The following is a 16,398-nucleotide window of genomic DNA, read 5'->3' on the forward strand; positions in this document are numbered from 1 at the left end:
TTGACGTTGAATTAGCTTTTCTTCCGAACATGATCCTGTATAAAACGTCTGGTAAAATTTTCCTCCCCTAATAATATTTGGGAGGTATTGTGAAGGTCTAATCTGATTCTCATATGAGTGTGTTTTTCCAAAACCAGCTGGCTGCCCCAGGGTTTGGCGTGCTGGAGTCAGCTCACACTGGCTCTGGTGAACTGATTGTATCCATCTATTTCCAACTCTGGCAGCCTGAAATCAAGCCAAAGTGAGAGCATTTACTCCATGGAAATCAGTAAAATATACAAACCACCACCCCACCCCCTGCCCTTTTTCTTTCCTCCTGGTGAGCTTGTTGTTAAACATGTATCCTTACATCTCTGTCATTCTTAATCATAGATATCTAGTAATCTGACAGAATAAATGACACAGAGTATTTCCAGACCAGGTTAGTTTTCCTAGGAATATGGTTCTCTGTCATGGCATCAGGATAACTGAAAACTGGCCCAAGGGGTTATAGTGTGAAAACATTCCAGACTATTAACTCACTGAGCATAGAGATTCTCAGAAACTTGAAAGAGAACTCCTGTAAACTCCCTCCAGTATCTTTAGGAGAAGCCAAGGATAATTATTCCCTTAAGAATATTAAATAGAGCAAGAGGAAAAGGGGGAGGAAGGGAAGACACATTCATCAAGAGAACCCATTAAAATGTTCTCCAAAAATATCCTTGATATTTCATGTAAAATCCCAGTGTAGATAATTTGTTTTGTATAAATCAAAAGTTAGGCTCAGGCTAATATATCAAAGGAACAATGAACTATAATAGATGCACTGACACTAAGAAATGTAAGGGAAGGGGCTGATCTGGCCAAAGCTTCAGGATCCCCCCCTAAGGCCACCTCTCTTTGGACTTTCATGTTCCAGCTCCAAAAACATAGTTAAAACTCGAATACATGGCTGATGGGGGTGTAAAATGGTATAATCATTCTGGAAAACTGTTTAGCAGTTTCTAATATTTTAAAATATTTTACCTGAGAGTAATGAAAGTTGTTTGCACACACAAAGCAGCTTTATTCATAGTTGCCCCAAACTAGAAATAACACAAATGTCCAATAATAGGACCTTTGTTGTATACTCATACATTGGAAGACTGCTCAACACTTAGAAGAAACAAACTCTACAATAGCATGTGTGTCTTAAAAACAGTACTGGAGTAGAAGTACAAAACAGTACATATCTTACGATTCCATTTGCATGAGATTTACAACAGGTGAAACCAATCTGTGATGCTCAGAATGGTTGCCCCTGGCCTGGGGATGGAAGGATTGACTGGGAAAGGGTATGAGAATGTTCTGGGGTGATGGAAATGTTTAATTCTTGATTGGAGTGGTGATTACAAGGGTATATATAGTTGTCAAAATTGATCCAACTGTAATATTATGAGTCTTTTATGAAATGTAAATTAGAGCTCGATTGAAATATGAATATGTGTGTATATCTATATATAAATGTAAAGAAATACATATACTTAAATTTCTATTAAAGGGTCTAATGCAATGAGCCCAGCTCCCCTTGGCCCTGTGAATTTCACACTTTCTGCCCTTCAAAGACGTGGACTTTGTGCTTTCAAAGTGTGGATTCAAGCTTCAGCGTGATGCTGCAAGTTGGAACCTTGTGCAATCACACCCAGGTCATTTCCCTCTAGCCTGTGGACTTCCCATCTCTGACACAATGCCCCATCTGGTCATCCCTGCTCGGCCACTGGAGAAAGTTTGGGAGGCAGGTTCAACTTGGTGGGGAATTCCTCTTCTCCTCCCCCCGCTCCCATCCCCGCACACACTTTCCAGCGCCCAGGGGGCGGCAGGGTCAGAGCTCTCAGGGCATGAATCAGTCTCCCCTCCAGGCTCCGCAAAGGCGCGCTCCGCCCTGTCCCGAGTCAGAAGGACGCTCACCCTACATAAAGCAGCGGCACCCACCACGCTGGAACTCAGACTGCCTCGAGGTTGGACGCTGTGCACCTTCCTCCCGCTGGCACATTCTGGGGACGCCTCACCCCACGGGCAGCTTGAATCCGGACACCATGTACTCTGCTCGCCCCCTCCGGCTGGTGGTCCTGCCGCTGCTCCTGGTGGGGACTGCGCTGGGAGATGCTCCTCAAGCGCCGCCAGGTATCTCCCTGCCCAGGGGACCCCCCTATCGCCCCGGCCAGGCGGACCCCTGCACTCGCTCTCTGTGCCCCGCTTTCCCCGATCCCTGCCGTGCACCATGCAACGGGGCACTTGCGCCCAAGTTTGCACTTTCTTTCTCTGCAGATGCCCTTCTGCTGTGCTGGGAAGCTGCCGGAACAGAACTCCCCGGGAAGCCTCTCCCTCCGCGGAGATGTGGCTGACCTCCTTCTCTCTCTCTTTCTGGCTCTCCTTCTGCCCCTCCTGTAGGAAATAACGCGGAGATCTGCCTCCTGCCCCCGGACGAAGGGCCCTGCCGGGCTCGGATCCCCAGTTACTACTATGACAGGTATACCCAGAGCTGCCGCGAGTTCATGTATGGGGGCTGCGAGGGCAATGCCAACAATTTCGAAACTTGGGAGGCCTGCGATGAAGCTTGCTGGAGGATACCGAGTAAGTGCTCGCACGCACACTCAGAACTCTTGCGCTGCTCCTTGCACTGAAGGGCCAGTAGTAACTTAGCTTATTTTCCAGACCCCATCTAATACAGTGTTTTAGCCTGAATTTTCTCAAATATTAAGTAAGGCTTTTAATGCTTTTCAGTTTACCACAAGTGATCACAAAGTTTACAACGCCTAAGACATCTCCTCTCTCCTAACTGGCATTTATCATAATACACTGTGTGTGCAGACTCAGGAAAAGATTTCACCAGTAAGACGTAACACTGCAAGAGTATACCGTATTAGGTGCAACATAAGGGCTTGTCTATATTTATCATAGTTCTAAACCTATGGTTTTTATGCCTCCTTGAGAATAGCATTTTCTCGTGTCCACTATCAATCTGAAATACTTTTAGTGGATTTTGTTATTAAAGTGTGATTTAGCTAATTATAACCTTACTTTTGTCCCCGATACCCCATCAGGTCTTAGATTAGTATAGAGATATAGTGGAGATTCACGATGCTGTTTTCGATTTTATTTTAATTATGTTTATTATCTCTGTTAAGGCCTGTAACAGAACATGGGACTCTGCTATTCAAGGACTTGAGCCAGGGAAAAATGTGTATTCCTATGAATAAGTTTGATTAACTTCGTATGTAGAAACAATCAGAATACTCTGAGAGAACAGTCTTTCCACTGAAGTTGAAAAATTTATCATAGCCAAGTCAGGTCTGGAGACACTGTTAAAAAAAAAAAAATGCCGAATACAGTTGCCTCTCAGTGTCTGTGGGGATTGGTTCCAGAACCCCACCCCCCAATACCAAAATCCACAGTATTTGTATATAACCTATGCACATCCTCCCTTATACTTTAAATCATCTCTAGATTACTTACAATGCCTAATACAACATAAATGCTAGGCATATAGTTGCCACCATAGGACAAATTTAAGTTTTGCTTTTGTTTTTTGAACTTTATGGAATTTTTTTCCTGAATATTTTCTGTCTGGGGTTGGTTGAATCTGTGGATTCTGGACCCAGGGATACAAGGTCTCACTGTAACTGGACTAGTGGGCAGTCTTTTGGGGGTTTACTAGCCCAGCACTAAATATGATGCCTTCCCCCACTCCATCCCCGGCCACCACCAGTTGTTTCTGAAAATACAGTATAGTTTTGAAAGTAATACTAAGAAGGTTAATTTTGTACTAACATTGTTTTATGCTCTCCTTGTCCTAGAAGTTCCCAAGATTTGCCGGTTGGAAGTCAGTAAGAGGCAGTGTGGGGAGCTCAGAGAAGTGTATTTCTTCAATCTAAGTTCCATGGCATGTGAAAAATTCATATCTGGCGGGTGTCACAGCAGTGAGAACCGGTTCCCGGATGAAGCTACTTGTATGGGCTTCTGTGCGCCAAAGAAAGGTAAATATTCTTTTTACGGTGTTTCTATTTCATTTCTTTATTAAGGCTTTAGGGTGAAAAAGTTAATAATTTGATGTGGAATGAACATGCTTTGCATTCTGGTGATTTCACATATAATATGATATCAATCTTCACACTATTGCCCTGTGAGGGAGTATTATTATCCCCTGTTCTACATATTAGTGTGCGAGCTAGAAGTTAACAACTTGCCAGGTTCTCAGGGCTGGAAAGTGACAAAGCTATGATTCAAGTTTTGCTTCCTCTTCTGCATTGTTTCTTTAGAACTATTTCTCATCTACTTAATTCACATGTAAAAAATTACAATCTTCACTAATGAATGACATGACCTCAGGTTTGTATGAAATCAGTTCTATATATGAGATAGTGAGATAGAAAGACTTCAGATGGTGAAACCTGAAAATTTCTAAAGTTTTTGGTTAGATTTCTGTGTTCTTTAGTAGTTACAAATTGTAGCACAAATTTATCTCTATCCCTCTTTTCTCTCTTCCCCACTTCTTACCTACATTCCCCCCCACGCAATCCCTAAAATCATGGGTTACTTGGGTAGTATGTAATGTTTGTATAGGCATTTTCCGTAGGCACAGGAGATACAAGTACACAGAGATAAATAAGTTCAACAAACAAGGGAAACTTGCTTTGGCAGAGACTTTGATAAAGCTCTGTAGCTATACAGTGTTGAATATGCAAAATCTTGAATTAATGAGGAGATGGTTGTTGCTGGCGTTCTTTTAAATTGTTTATGTAAATGTAAGTGTTCCAGTGGCTACCTGGGAATTAGATACATGTATTCTTGATTAATAATGGAAGGAGAGCTGATAAAAACATTTAAAATAAAACTACCAACACACGAGAGTTTACCAAAGCATGTCACATATTTCCCCGTGAAATGTAGCCCATTTTTACCTGGCCATATCTGTTTTTTGGGTTTAATTTCTTTACACATTCAAACGATACAAGGATATAGCTTGATATTCTGTCCACTTTATAAAAATTTAGAATTAACAAAATATGGCATGTAAGCTGTTTTGAAATTCAAGGCACACTTTTTAAATGGCGTAGTATGATATTCTGGATTCAGAACGAAGCTTCTGTGGGATTAGATTTTCTTCAGTTACTTCAGTAATCAGCACAGTTTAGTAAATCTGGTATTATTGCACTTTTAATTTTATTTTCTTTTTCATTAAGGTCCATCATTTTGCTATAGTCCAAAAGATGAGGGACTATGCTCTGCTAATGCAACTCGCTATTATTTTAATCCAAGACACAAAGCCTGTGAGGCCTTCACCTATACTGGCTGTGGAGGGAATCACAATAACTTTGTTAACGTGAAGGACTGCAAACGCATTTGTGTAAAAGGTAGTGGATTTTTTTCTTATTCATTTTTTAAACTAACTTTATAAATAACTCATAAGCAAAATTATATTTTGATGTATCCATTTTACTAATAGCATATTGCCATTTCTAGACTACTTCTACATAGATAGCACTTTAGTACTGGTCAGTTTTGTCAAAATGCTTATACTGGCTAGGTAGAGTGTTATTGACTAAGTGGATAGTGAGTAAAACTGACTTTATAATCATTAAAATTAAGATGAGGTGAGTTTGTAAGCATGTCGGAAGTGGTGATTTATAGCGAGCCTACAGACTGGGGAATATGATGTTTATTTTTATTTTGTTGACCTTAGCCTTGAAAAAGAAAAAGAACAAGAAGATGCCAAGGCTTCTCTTTGCAAGTAGAAGACTGAAAATTAAGAAGAAGCAATTTTAACCCTTTTTTTTTCCATATGTCATCTTGTGAATGCCTTTATGGTTATATCTGAAGGACAATATGGTAACACAAGCAAGCAAATCATTAGTGATTTATTCACCAGTTCTTATATGTTACATTTTTAAATTTGTGTATTTTTTATACATAACTAGCTGCTATTCAAATGTGAATCTATTACTTTAAATTTAATGTTCAACTATTTTTTTATGAGGTTAAATTCTTGCTGTGCATAAGATATAAAAGCAAATATGACTCACCCAGTTCTTGGGGTTGCTCTCCCTGATTTCAGAAGATGATAGTAACTGAAAAATATAAGACAATATAATCATATTCTTTTAACACACAGGATTATAAAAAGGACCAGCAAATATATTTAATTTTGCATTTAAAAGTTAGATTATATTTTGGGCCCAAGGAGACAAACTTGCAGACTTACCGACACTTCAAAAAATGTTACAAATGCTATTATGTAGAGACTGCTAACTTACTTCTATTTCTACGGTGTCATTTAAAAGAAAATAAAATAAAGTAACTTTTTTGACTGAATTAAAAAGCTAGTAAAGTAATTACAACCAGAAATGTTCTCCTCGGGTCGGGGTGGGGGGATTCTCTGTCTCTCTCTCTCTTCATCTATCCATCCATCCCCACTCAGCCTAAGTTGTTAAAATTTTTGTACTGTTCAAGGTGCTTATTTATACTATACCAGAGACAATGCAAAAATTTAATAATTTAAATTCCACTAATAAAATATTCCTGATAAATATGATCATCCCATTTTAAACAGTTTTTTTCTTTCTCTGTAACAACAAGATTTTAAAAAATTCCTACATTTTCTTGGCAAGATTAATGTTTAAAAGTATGCCCCTGATATGTCCAAATTATAAGTACATTTGTCCTTTTCTTGAGCAATCCCTCCTTTAAAAATCTATCCCAAAGGTATTGTGACAAAAAAAACCCCCAAAATGCTATATGCTGTAGTTGATATATTATTTGGAATAACTGAAAACTGGAAACAAACCAGATACTCATCAATAGGGGGTTGGTTGTAGAAATTATGGATGAAAAATCAGCAAATTATCTATATGTGGATATCATCTGATCCTCAGGATACATTAAAGAAAAACAAGGTCTAGAACAATATGAATAAATACACACACACACACACACACACACACACACACACGCAAATCACAGAAGATACAAAGATATTAAAAATGGTTACCTATAAGATGAGGTAGGAGACAAAGGATTGGACAGGTATGGAAGTGAAATTTATGTGAATGTACCTTACTATAATTTTGATCCTGGACCATGTAAATATTTTGTGTAATTAAAAAACAAAATTAAATCAAAAAGAATAAAAAGCATTCCTTCTAAAATAGGAAACAAAACAATTGAACCTAAATGAATATCAAATAGTGGCATAACTACAAGAAGGGTATATAATTATTTTCAGTGACTTTCAAAACTAGTATTTTGACTCTGTATCTTTTGGAGGATATAATCTGAGTCAAATAAATTCTGAAGATATCTAAAAATGCATTTTTTAGCCTGATTAGTAATATTGTTATTTTGAAACTATCACACATAGAATACTATATTATATATTCTATAAAAATGTATTTCCCACCCTTTCATTGAACAGTCTTTTGACACCTCAGTAGGAGTAAGTACACCTACTGTCCAGATTATGGTCACTAAAAGAAACCAGAGCTCGCTGAGTCTAGGTCTGGGACAGGAAATGTGTAAGATGAACCTGGGCCATCTTATGCTGTAAAGCAAGGAAACTATCAAAGACTAATGAATCAAAAAAAAAAGACTAATGAATCACGTCACAAAAACAAAGAGTAACATTAGGGGACTTCCACTGCCCTAAAATGAGGCAATATGAGCATCAAAACAAATAATGACCACAATATATATAAGTATACAAATATGAATATAACATTAAGAGACTACAGTATAGTGTATACATAACCTTTATATGCACTGGGAAACCAAACACTTCGTGTGATTTGCTTTATAGGATATTCGCTTTATTGCGGTGGTCTGGACCCGAACCTGTAGTATCTCCAAGGTATGCTTGTCTATATATATATATATATACACACACACACATATATGTGTGTGTGTGTATATGTATGTATTACAAAAGGGTGCTAGTTATGTACTCCCAGCAATTTTAACGACAAGCCCTTGTCATCTTCCCAAAGCAATAGCTGTTCCTTGAGATCTCGCTATGGGCTATGTAGCGGGCTATGTGCCACCTAATACATGCAATAAAATGTTAGAAGGTACCCCTAATGAAGTATGCATCTAGGTAACGATCATCTGTGGATGCTGAAACCATGGCATGAAAGATTGATGGGGAACAGTACCATGGAGAAATCAGACTAATGTCTCTGAACCCATGGATAATTTTAACATTACTAAAAGTGTGCCAACAGACATTATTCACTTCTGGATGTGATGCAATAAGAAGTGTACACCCTTTCTGATGAAGTAATCTTGCAGAAAGAAAGAGAGAAAAAATTAAACCTGAAGTTAGGCCAGTCTCTAGAGCTTACTGTCTATCATATTGCCAGATTGTAAGGCACTCTTGGGGGGTAAAGGAGCAAGTTGGAAGAAACCAGGGAAAGTCAATCAGCCAAATACATAATATTGGACATTCTACAGGACAAATATCCTAGTTTCTCCAACAAACCAAAAAAATTTTTAAAAGGAGGAAAAAGAGGAGGAGACAGTGCTTTTAGAGAGTATGAGATGTAACAACAAAAAGCCCGTCATTAAAAGGTTTTCAGTTGAATAAGGCCTGTATTTATGACTGTTTGGTGGTTTCTGAGAATGACTATAGCAGAAGGATCTTGTGTGTGCTCTGGGATGGTCGAGTGAGTGATACAGAGCCTCTGGGCATGGTGGTTAGGGGGTTCCAAGCACTACAGGGAGGCTTGATTTATTTGTTGACTTTAACCCACCCTGGGACCAAAGCCCTTTGGGGATCATGGACCTGACTTAGCTTACAGCTACAGCTTTCTGTTCAGCAAGGGTAGGAGGCAGCCTTTCTGATATAATTGTTCTAATACCCCAAACCACTGCCATTTTAATCTAATGAAGAAATAAATAGAACTGCCGTAGGACATTCTGCAGTCGAAGGGAAATTCCTTTTTGCCACAATCATCTTGAAGATAGGTCACTACTGTGATTTCACCAGCCAGCTGTTTAAAAGGAATGTCTCATTCCGTGACACAAAAAAGGAATGGCTAGCTTTCAAATATCACAGCCTCTTACTGAAAAAAATTACTCTGGACTACCACTTATGCACACACATTGTCACATGTTCACCCACAGAAACTGCAATGGAGCCTTCTAGATTGCCTGGATCATGGTACCTCCAAGTGGACATGTTATCTCTGCCAACAGTCTTGTAGACATTTAGCTAATGATGTTATTCAGTAAGGGACTGTCCTTTGGCATGTCCTTCCCTGTATTGTAAGAGTGGTCATAGAAGCTTGTCTTTAGGAGCTTCATGTTTCTAAAAAATAAAAAAGAAGAGAAATAGGTCTTGCAGTAAAAATAAGAAAAAGTAGAAAAGTGCAGAGTTGTAGCTTTAAATATTCGTTGTATATATATTCTGTTATAAATATAGAGATGGAAGCAAGTAAATGTGGGTATCAGAATCATCTACAATTATTTCTTCTCCCTTCACCCTTGTATCAATTGGTCACCAAGTGTATCTATTCAAACCTATTCTAATCCTCCTTATCTTACTCCAGGAAAATTAAAACATTCTCCCAAGTTTCCTCCCTGCCTATGTCTGCTCCATATCCAATCATCCACACTAAGGCTAGGGTAATCTTTCTTAAAAAAAAATAATCTTATCAGGTTACTCTTCTGCTTAAAACTCTTTAGTGGTTGAATTGGGAGATTGGGATTGACATACATGCACTAATATGTATAAAATGGATAACTAATAAGAACCTGCTGTATAAAAAAATAAATAAAATTCTAAAAAAAACACTCTTTAGTGGTTTCCTATTGAATCTTCATGTTACTGTCCAAGCCCCTAGTATGTCATTTCAGACTTCCTACAAATGGACCATGACATTCTGCTCCAGATTCATCTCCCCGATTACACCATCATCTATAACCTACAATTCAGTTGCACTAAATTGTGTTCAACTTCCAAAGCATGTCATAGTGCTTTATTTTTCTATAATACAGTTATTAAATTTTGTGCATGAGAACGATCTGGGCAGCCAGGCACAGTACAGACTCCTAAGCCCCATGCCCAGGGTTTGTTTTTTTTTTAAGGGAGCTAGGGCTGCCGCGGGGCGGGAAGGAGGGAAGACGGCCGGCGGCTCGGGCCGATGCCTTTTCCGCCGCCGCTGCCGGGGGCTGCTACCGCTGCTGCTGCCACGTGTCCGCCTCCTCCGGCCGCTGCTCTGAGCCCCAGACCCCGCCGCAGCTCCTGCCCAGGGGTTTTGATTTAGTGGTTTGAGTTGGCACTCAAAGATGTACATTAAAAACACTGGCTCCAAATGATTAGAATGTATACTTGCATCACACGTGAGGAACACTGTTTTATGCCTTAGAATGTTTAATTTTCCTTTGAAAATAGTATCCATCCCTCCTTAAGAACTACTTGGCAAGTTGAATCTTCTTGTTGGCACAGCATTCCTTGACCCTCCCATTTGTTCTGTGGGCTTGGCTATACCCAATACAACTCCTAGTCTCTCTAACGCAGTATTTAATTATTTTCCCAGGAGTTTTATTGTTAGGGTGTTCGGGTTTTTCAAGCAAAATTAATAGGTGTTTTTCATTTTAAAATATATTATCATACTCACTGTATAATATAGAAGATAAAAGAAAAATATAAGGATAAAAATAAAAACAATCCAGTATTTTACCACTAAGTGATTAACATTTGTCTCCTCGAGGGAGAAATAACTTAGGCAAGAGATACGAGCATTTTTATGCTCTCAGTATATACTAACAAACTGCATTACAAAGTTAAATCAATTTATCCCCACCTAAGAATCTAAGAATGTATGCAAATGTCCAACAATTTGGTTTAAAATAAACAGAAAAATAAATCACTTCTTTATAATTAAGTGGTATCTAATCATTATTTTAATTGGTATTTCCAAGATTATTACTAAATGTTGCACTTAAAAAAATTATACATTTTCTCTCATTAAAGGTTAATACTTCCCTTTAAACTTAGCTTACAATGTTAACATAAAAATAGAGCTAATATTTTATAATTTGATTTTTAATAATGAATTGTTTCAAACATATAGAAAATTACAGAAAACATTATAACTGACCCAATTTAAAATACATGATAGGAGTTTGCCAGATTTGTTTCAGGTGCTTTTTCTATTTTAAGAAATGAGATGTTGCAAATAGAGCTTAAGACTCAAATGTTCCTCTGTCATCCTATCTCTCCCTTACTCTCCTGAGAAGTAACTGCTCTCCTAATGTTGGAGTATATACTTTCTGTGCATATTTTAATGCTTGTATTTTGAATATATTCACCCACAGCAATATGAAGTATTGTTACACGTTTTAAAATTATTTATATGATGTCACACTATGTATCCATTGTCATCATGCATTGCTACCATTATGTTTTAGGTATAGTCTATAAATCCACATTGTTTCATGTAGATTGCTTCATTTATTTTGACTACACAATGTTATTCCAGTACATGAATACAGTACAGTATATTCATCCATTTCCCTATTGATGTATATTCCCAAATTTGTGCTTTTATAAACAATATAATAACAAATGTTTATATACATATCTCATATTACACACACATGGACCTGGAAGTGGAATTGCTAGTTAAAGACATGTTCATCTTCAACTTACTGTATTTTGCCAAATCACTCACCAAAATATTAGTACCACTAAGCACCAATGTATACAAATTTCTTTCTTCAAGTTTTTGACAACGTTGAACACTGTCAAAGTCTTTAATTGTTGCCATTCATAAGTGAGAAATTGTACCTCATTGTTGTTTAATTTTTATTTTCCTGATTAGTAATGATGCTGAGAATCATTTTTTTATATTTTGTTGGCCATTCTCATTTCCTCTTCTATAAATTGTCCATTTGTATTTCTTCCATTTTTCCCTTTGGCTCTGTATCATTAATTTGTATATTTTTATGTATTCTGGGTAAGAATCTTTTGTTAGTTATGATTTACAGATATCTTCTTCCAATTTGTATAAATAGTGATGTTATTTTGTTTTTCCTCTGCAAGTTGGATTGTGAAGCTACATTATTTCATGATATGTCATTAAGCAGGGTTCATTTAGCACTTTCTCAACTCTTAAATTGATTATGTGACATCCTTACAAGAAAGCAGGAAGTATGATATTTGTGCCAAAGCCCAGTAGACTGTGAGATATTTCCTCAATAAAACACGGCAACATTTTGAACAAAGTGATAAGGAAAGTGTTATATACTATAAGAATTATTATAGAGAATATAAAAAGAAGCAATATTGGAAAAATTACTGGCTAAGAACTTCTCCTAACTAAAAACATATGTCTATATATTCAAGAAGCTCTACATGTTCCAAACAGAATAAATACAAAGAAAAATACAACTGGCCACATCTCAGTCAAACTTCTGAAAACTAAAAACAAATTGAAAATCTTCATATAACTAGAAAAAACAAGTATCTTCAAATGAGCATCAAAAAGACTGATGACTGATATTTCAACAGAAACTATGGAAGTCAGAAAATGACAGATCAACATTTTAAAGTGCTAAACAAAGAAAACCTGCAAACCAATAATTGTACACCCAGCAAAAATATCCTTCAAAATGGAAGGATAAATGAAGATGTTTACATATAAATAAAAGCCAAGAGAATCTGTTGTCAGCAGATCTGCACTACAGAAAACATTAATGGAAATTCTGAAGGAAAATGATCCCAGATGGAAGCACATAACTGCAAAATGGAATGAGAGCACTAGAAGATAGAAGTGTGAAAAACTATAAATGAATTTTCTGTTTAAAAGTATTGAGTATTATATCTTATGTATTTAAAACATGTAGGTTTTAGATATATGGAATTAATAGCACCAAAGGTAGGAGTGTTGGTTAATGGAATTAAACTCTTTTCAGCTTCTTGTATACTTTGGGAAGTATTACAACTTACTAGCTAGAATACATACAGTAAGTTAAGGGTAATTGGTGAAAGAATAACAAAACAGATAGGGCTAAAAAGTGAATAGAGGAAAGAATGGACTAATAGGAAAAATGGAATAATGATTAATCCAAAGGAAAGCAAGAAAAAAGAAATGAAGAAACAAAAGATGGGACAATTAGAAAACAGTGGCAAGATAGCTGACTTAAACCCAACTATCTAAGTAATATTATTAAATATAAGTTGGCTAAACACTCCAATTAAAGGAAGAAATAGTCATATTGAATTAAAAAACAAACAAAAATCAAAAGTTGAGTTGAAAAGATTCAACTCAATACTGTTTACAAGAGACATGCTTTATATACATGTTATAAATAACTGAAAATAAAGAGTAGAAAAGGCATACCATATAAACACTAACCAAAATAGTTTATTAATGTCAGACAAAGAAGATTTTGAGACAAGGAGAATAGCCAAAATAAAGAGGGAATTTCACAGTGATAAAAAGGCTCAATTTAATCATTAGGAGGATATAGTAATTATAAATGTCTACATGTCTAATAAAAAGTTCAATACATGAAAGAAAAATTGAGATAACTAAAAGGAGAAATAGACATATCCATATTGTAATTTATATAATTTGATATTTTAACACAGTTCTTTCAGTAAATGAAAAAGTAGGAAAAATTAATGAAATAGGAAATTTTAATAACAAAACACTATACCCAACAGATTCAGAATAAACATTGTTTTTAAGTATATATGGAATATTTACCAAATGGACCACTTGCTGATCCGCAGGTAAGTCTCAATCTATTCCAAAGCATCAAAATCACATAGAGTATATTCCCTGATTACAAAATTAAACTAGAAACTTATAACAGAAAGATGGTTGGAAAATCTCTGAGTTTTGGAAATTAAACACATAATATTATATAACACATGTGCCAAAGATGAAATCACAATGGAATAGATTTCAGCTAAGTGAAAATAAATCTGACATATCAAAAATCTGAGATGCAGTTAAAATAGTGATCAAAGGGAAATTTATACTTCTAAATTAGTAACTAAAGAGAAGAAAGATTGAAAATCCATGTTCCAATCCGCCATCTCAAGGAACTAGAAAATTAACCATATTAAACACATTATTTAAGCACCCCCAAAAATGTAGAATGGAAGTTAATAAAGATAACAGCAATAATAAAAATGTTTAGAAAACAGACATAAATTTTAAGAAAATACAGTCAAAATTTTTTCTTTAAAAAAGTTAATCAAGTATTTTGTTAATAGCAAGATTTTAAAGAAAAGAAAAAGAACATAAATTTTTAATATCACAAATAGAAAAGCAGACAATATTACAAATCACAAAGTTGTTGAAAATAGAATTAATGGATATTGTTAACAAATTCATAACAATAAATTTGGTAACTCAGATGAAATAGGCAAATTCCTTTAAAAACAAAAATGACAAAACATGAAAAGCTATGTATTTTGAGGGGTCCAGTACAGAGTGAGAATGAGAGATTCCTTGCTCAAACACTAATTAGGAATTTAAAGATGGTGACAATAAAACATTAAACCAAGAGCAGGACCCTTGTAAATGCATGTGACCACATGGAATGCATGCCCATTAAGCTGGTCCTGTTTCCAAAACTAACATGAAAATAGGAAGACATTCTGAACATTCCCATATCTGTTAAAGAAACTGAAGCCACAGTTCAACTTTAGCACAAAGAAAACTTCAGGCCCAGATGGATTCATTGGTAAATTATCCCAGACTTTTAATAAGAAATAATCCCAACTTCCGAAATCTCTTCTAGAAGATAATAAAAAAGAAATACTTCCCATTTTTCAAGACTAAAACTAATTGGGAAAGGCATTACAAGGAAGAAAAATTATAGGCCAATTTCTTCGTTGTGAATAGATGCACAAAACTTGAACAAACTATTACGAAGTCAAATCCAGTAATATACAACACATCATGACTAAGTGAAGTTTGTCCCAGTGGTGTAAGACAGTTTCAACACAAGAAAATCAATCACTGTAATTGACCACATTAACAAAATAAATGACAAATCACATGATCATCTTAATAGATGCAGAAAAGGCATTTGATAAAATTCAGTATCAATTCATGATAAAAAAAAAATCTCAACAAAGGAATAGAAGAGATCCTCCTTCATCTGAAAATGGATGCCCACAAAAACCTACAGTTAACATCATAATTAATGTTGAAATCTATGAAATTTAAGCTACATGAAAAGAGGAAGGAAAGCATCAAGGGGAGAGAGAGTGAAAAGGTGGTAGGATCAATAATGCTGTGAAATCTATTGTTGATATCTGTTTTCCTCTGTGACTTAGTCTTTTAGCCTGAAGTCCCAGAGGTTTGTTCTTTAATTTTTGAGTCTAATAATTTACTGAGTAACATATCAAAATTGACCAAAATTTAAATATTTTATAGTTGTTTTTCTTCTTGCCACTTTTGTTATTTATACATACACATGATTTGCTTGGTCTATTTTCTATATCTAGTATTTTCCTTTTGAACAGCTTGTGTCTTGCTGTGGTCCCCAACCTTTTTGGCACCAGGGACCGGTTTTGTGGAAGACAATTTTTCCACTGACCGGGGCGGGTGTGGCGATGGGGGTGGGGGATGGTGGATGGTTCAGGCAGTAACGCGAGTGCTGGGGAGCGGCAGATGAAATTTTCGCTTGCTCACCTCCTGCTGTGCGGCCCGGTTCCTAACAGGTACCCCGTCCGCGGCCCGGCTGGGGACCCCTGATGTCTTGGATATTCTTGAGTCAACAATAACAAGCATCCCACGGAGCACTACGAGGGGTTTGGGTGGCTTACTAGGGTTCTTAGTTCAGGAATACTCTTTTCTGTTGGTGCACAGAATTATAAAGACTTTACACGTTGGTGTGTCTTCTACTGCTGTAATTCTTGAGCTTTCTATGAGATTCTTACTTTCCATCACTTTCTTCCTTCTTACCATTCACCATCAAGTCTATCAAGCCTCCAAGGGATATTTACTTCTTTTCGGTTGTCTCACTGCCACCCTAAGCAATGCCTTCCCTAGTCTGCCACCTTTGGTTCTGCAGCTTCCATGTCTTTTCTCCTTCCCAATTCCCCAACAGCCGTGGCTTTGATCCACCAGGTCTCACACTCCAGTTTGGGCAAAACCCTCTTTTTCTTGGGGTAATATTATCTGTAAAACCCTCTTTTTCTTGGGGTAATATTATCTGTATTTCACCAACTGCCGGACCCCACTACACTCTCCTTTTTTGGGGGCATAATCTTCACATTATTTCCTAAATTACATGTAAGTTGAAGTTTGTGTGTTACCTTTCTCTTAGTTTTGCTCTAGATGTAAGTTATGGGTGGTTTTATTATATCTCCTTATGGATCCATATAGTCTTTAGAGCATGTGTAGAGAGATTATTATCTTA

General features: G+C 36.5%; 2 protein-coding genes across 10 annotated transcripts in view; one reads left to right on the plus strand and one right to left on the minus strand.

Annotated features, from left to right (window-relative positions):
- The window catches only part of GNGT1 (G protein subunit gamma transducin 1), a 293,847-nt gene that overhangs the window by 26,527 nt on the left and 250,922 nt on the right, over positions 1-16,398 (minus strand). For 8 of the 9 annotated variants that reach the window (XM_082398676.1, XM_082398678.1, XM_082398682.1 and 5 more), the window contains one exon: positions 6,042-6,086. In XM_082398676.1, coding sequence (XP_082254802.1) covers positions 6,042-6,086 — 45 coding nt within the window. Of the gene's footprint in view, positions 1-6,041; positions 10,262-16,398 lie in introns of those variants that run through there. The other variant, XM_082398680.1, reaches the window with a different exon arrangement.
- TFPI2 (tissue factor pathway inhibitor 2) lies at positions 1,736-6,547 on the plus strand. Its single transcript, XM_082398559.1, has 5 exons — positions 1,736-2,142; positions 2,410-2,592; positions 3,816-3,995; positions 5,202-5,372; positions 5,702-6,547. The coding sequence occupies exons 1-5, from the start codon at positions 1,857-1,859 to the stop codon at positions 5,782-5,784; spliced, it is 903 nt and encodes a 300-aa protein (XP_082254685.1). The 5' UTR covers positions 1,736-1,856; the 3' UTR covers positions 5,785-6,547.

Source organism: Balaenoptera borealis (genome assembly GCF_965194805.1).
Source record: "Balaenoptera borealis genome assembly, chromosome: 7".
NCBI lineage: Eukaryota > Metazoa > Chordata > Mammalia > Artiodactyla > Balaenopteridae > Balaenoptera > Balaenoptera borealis.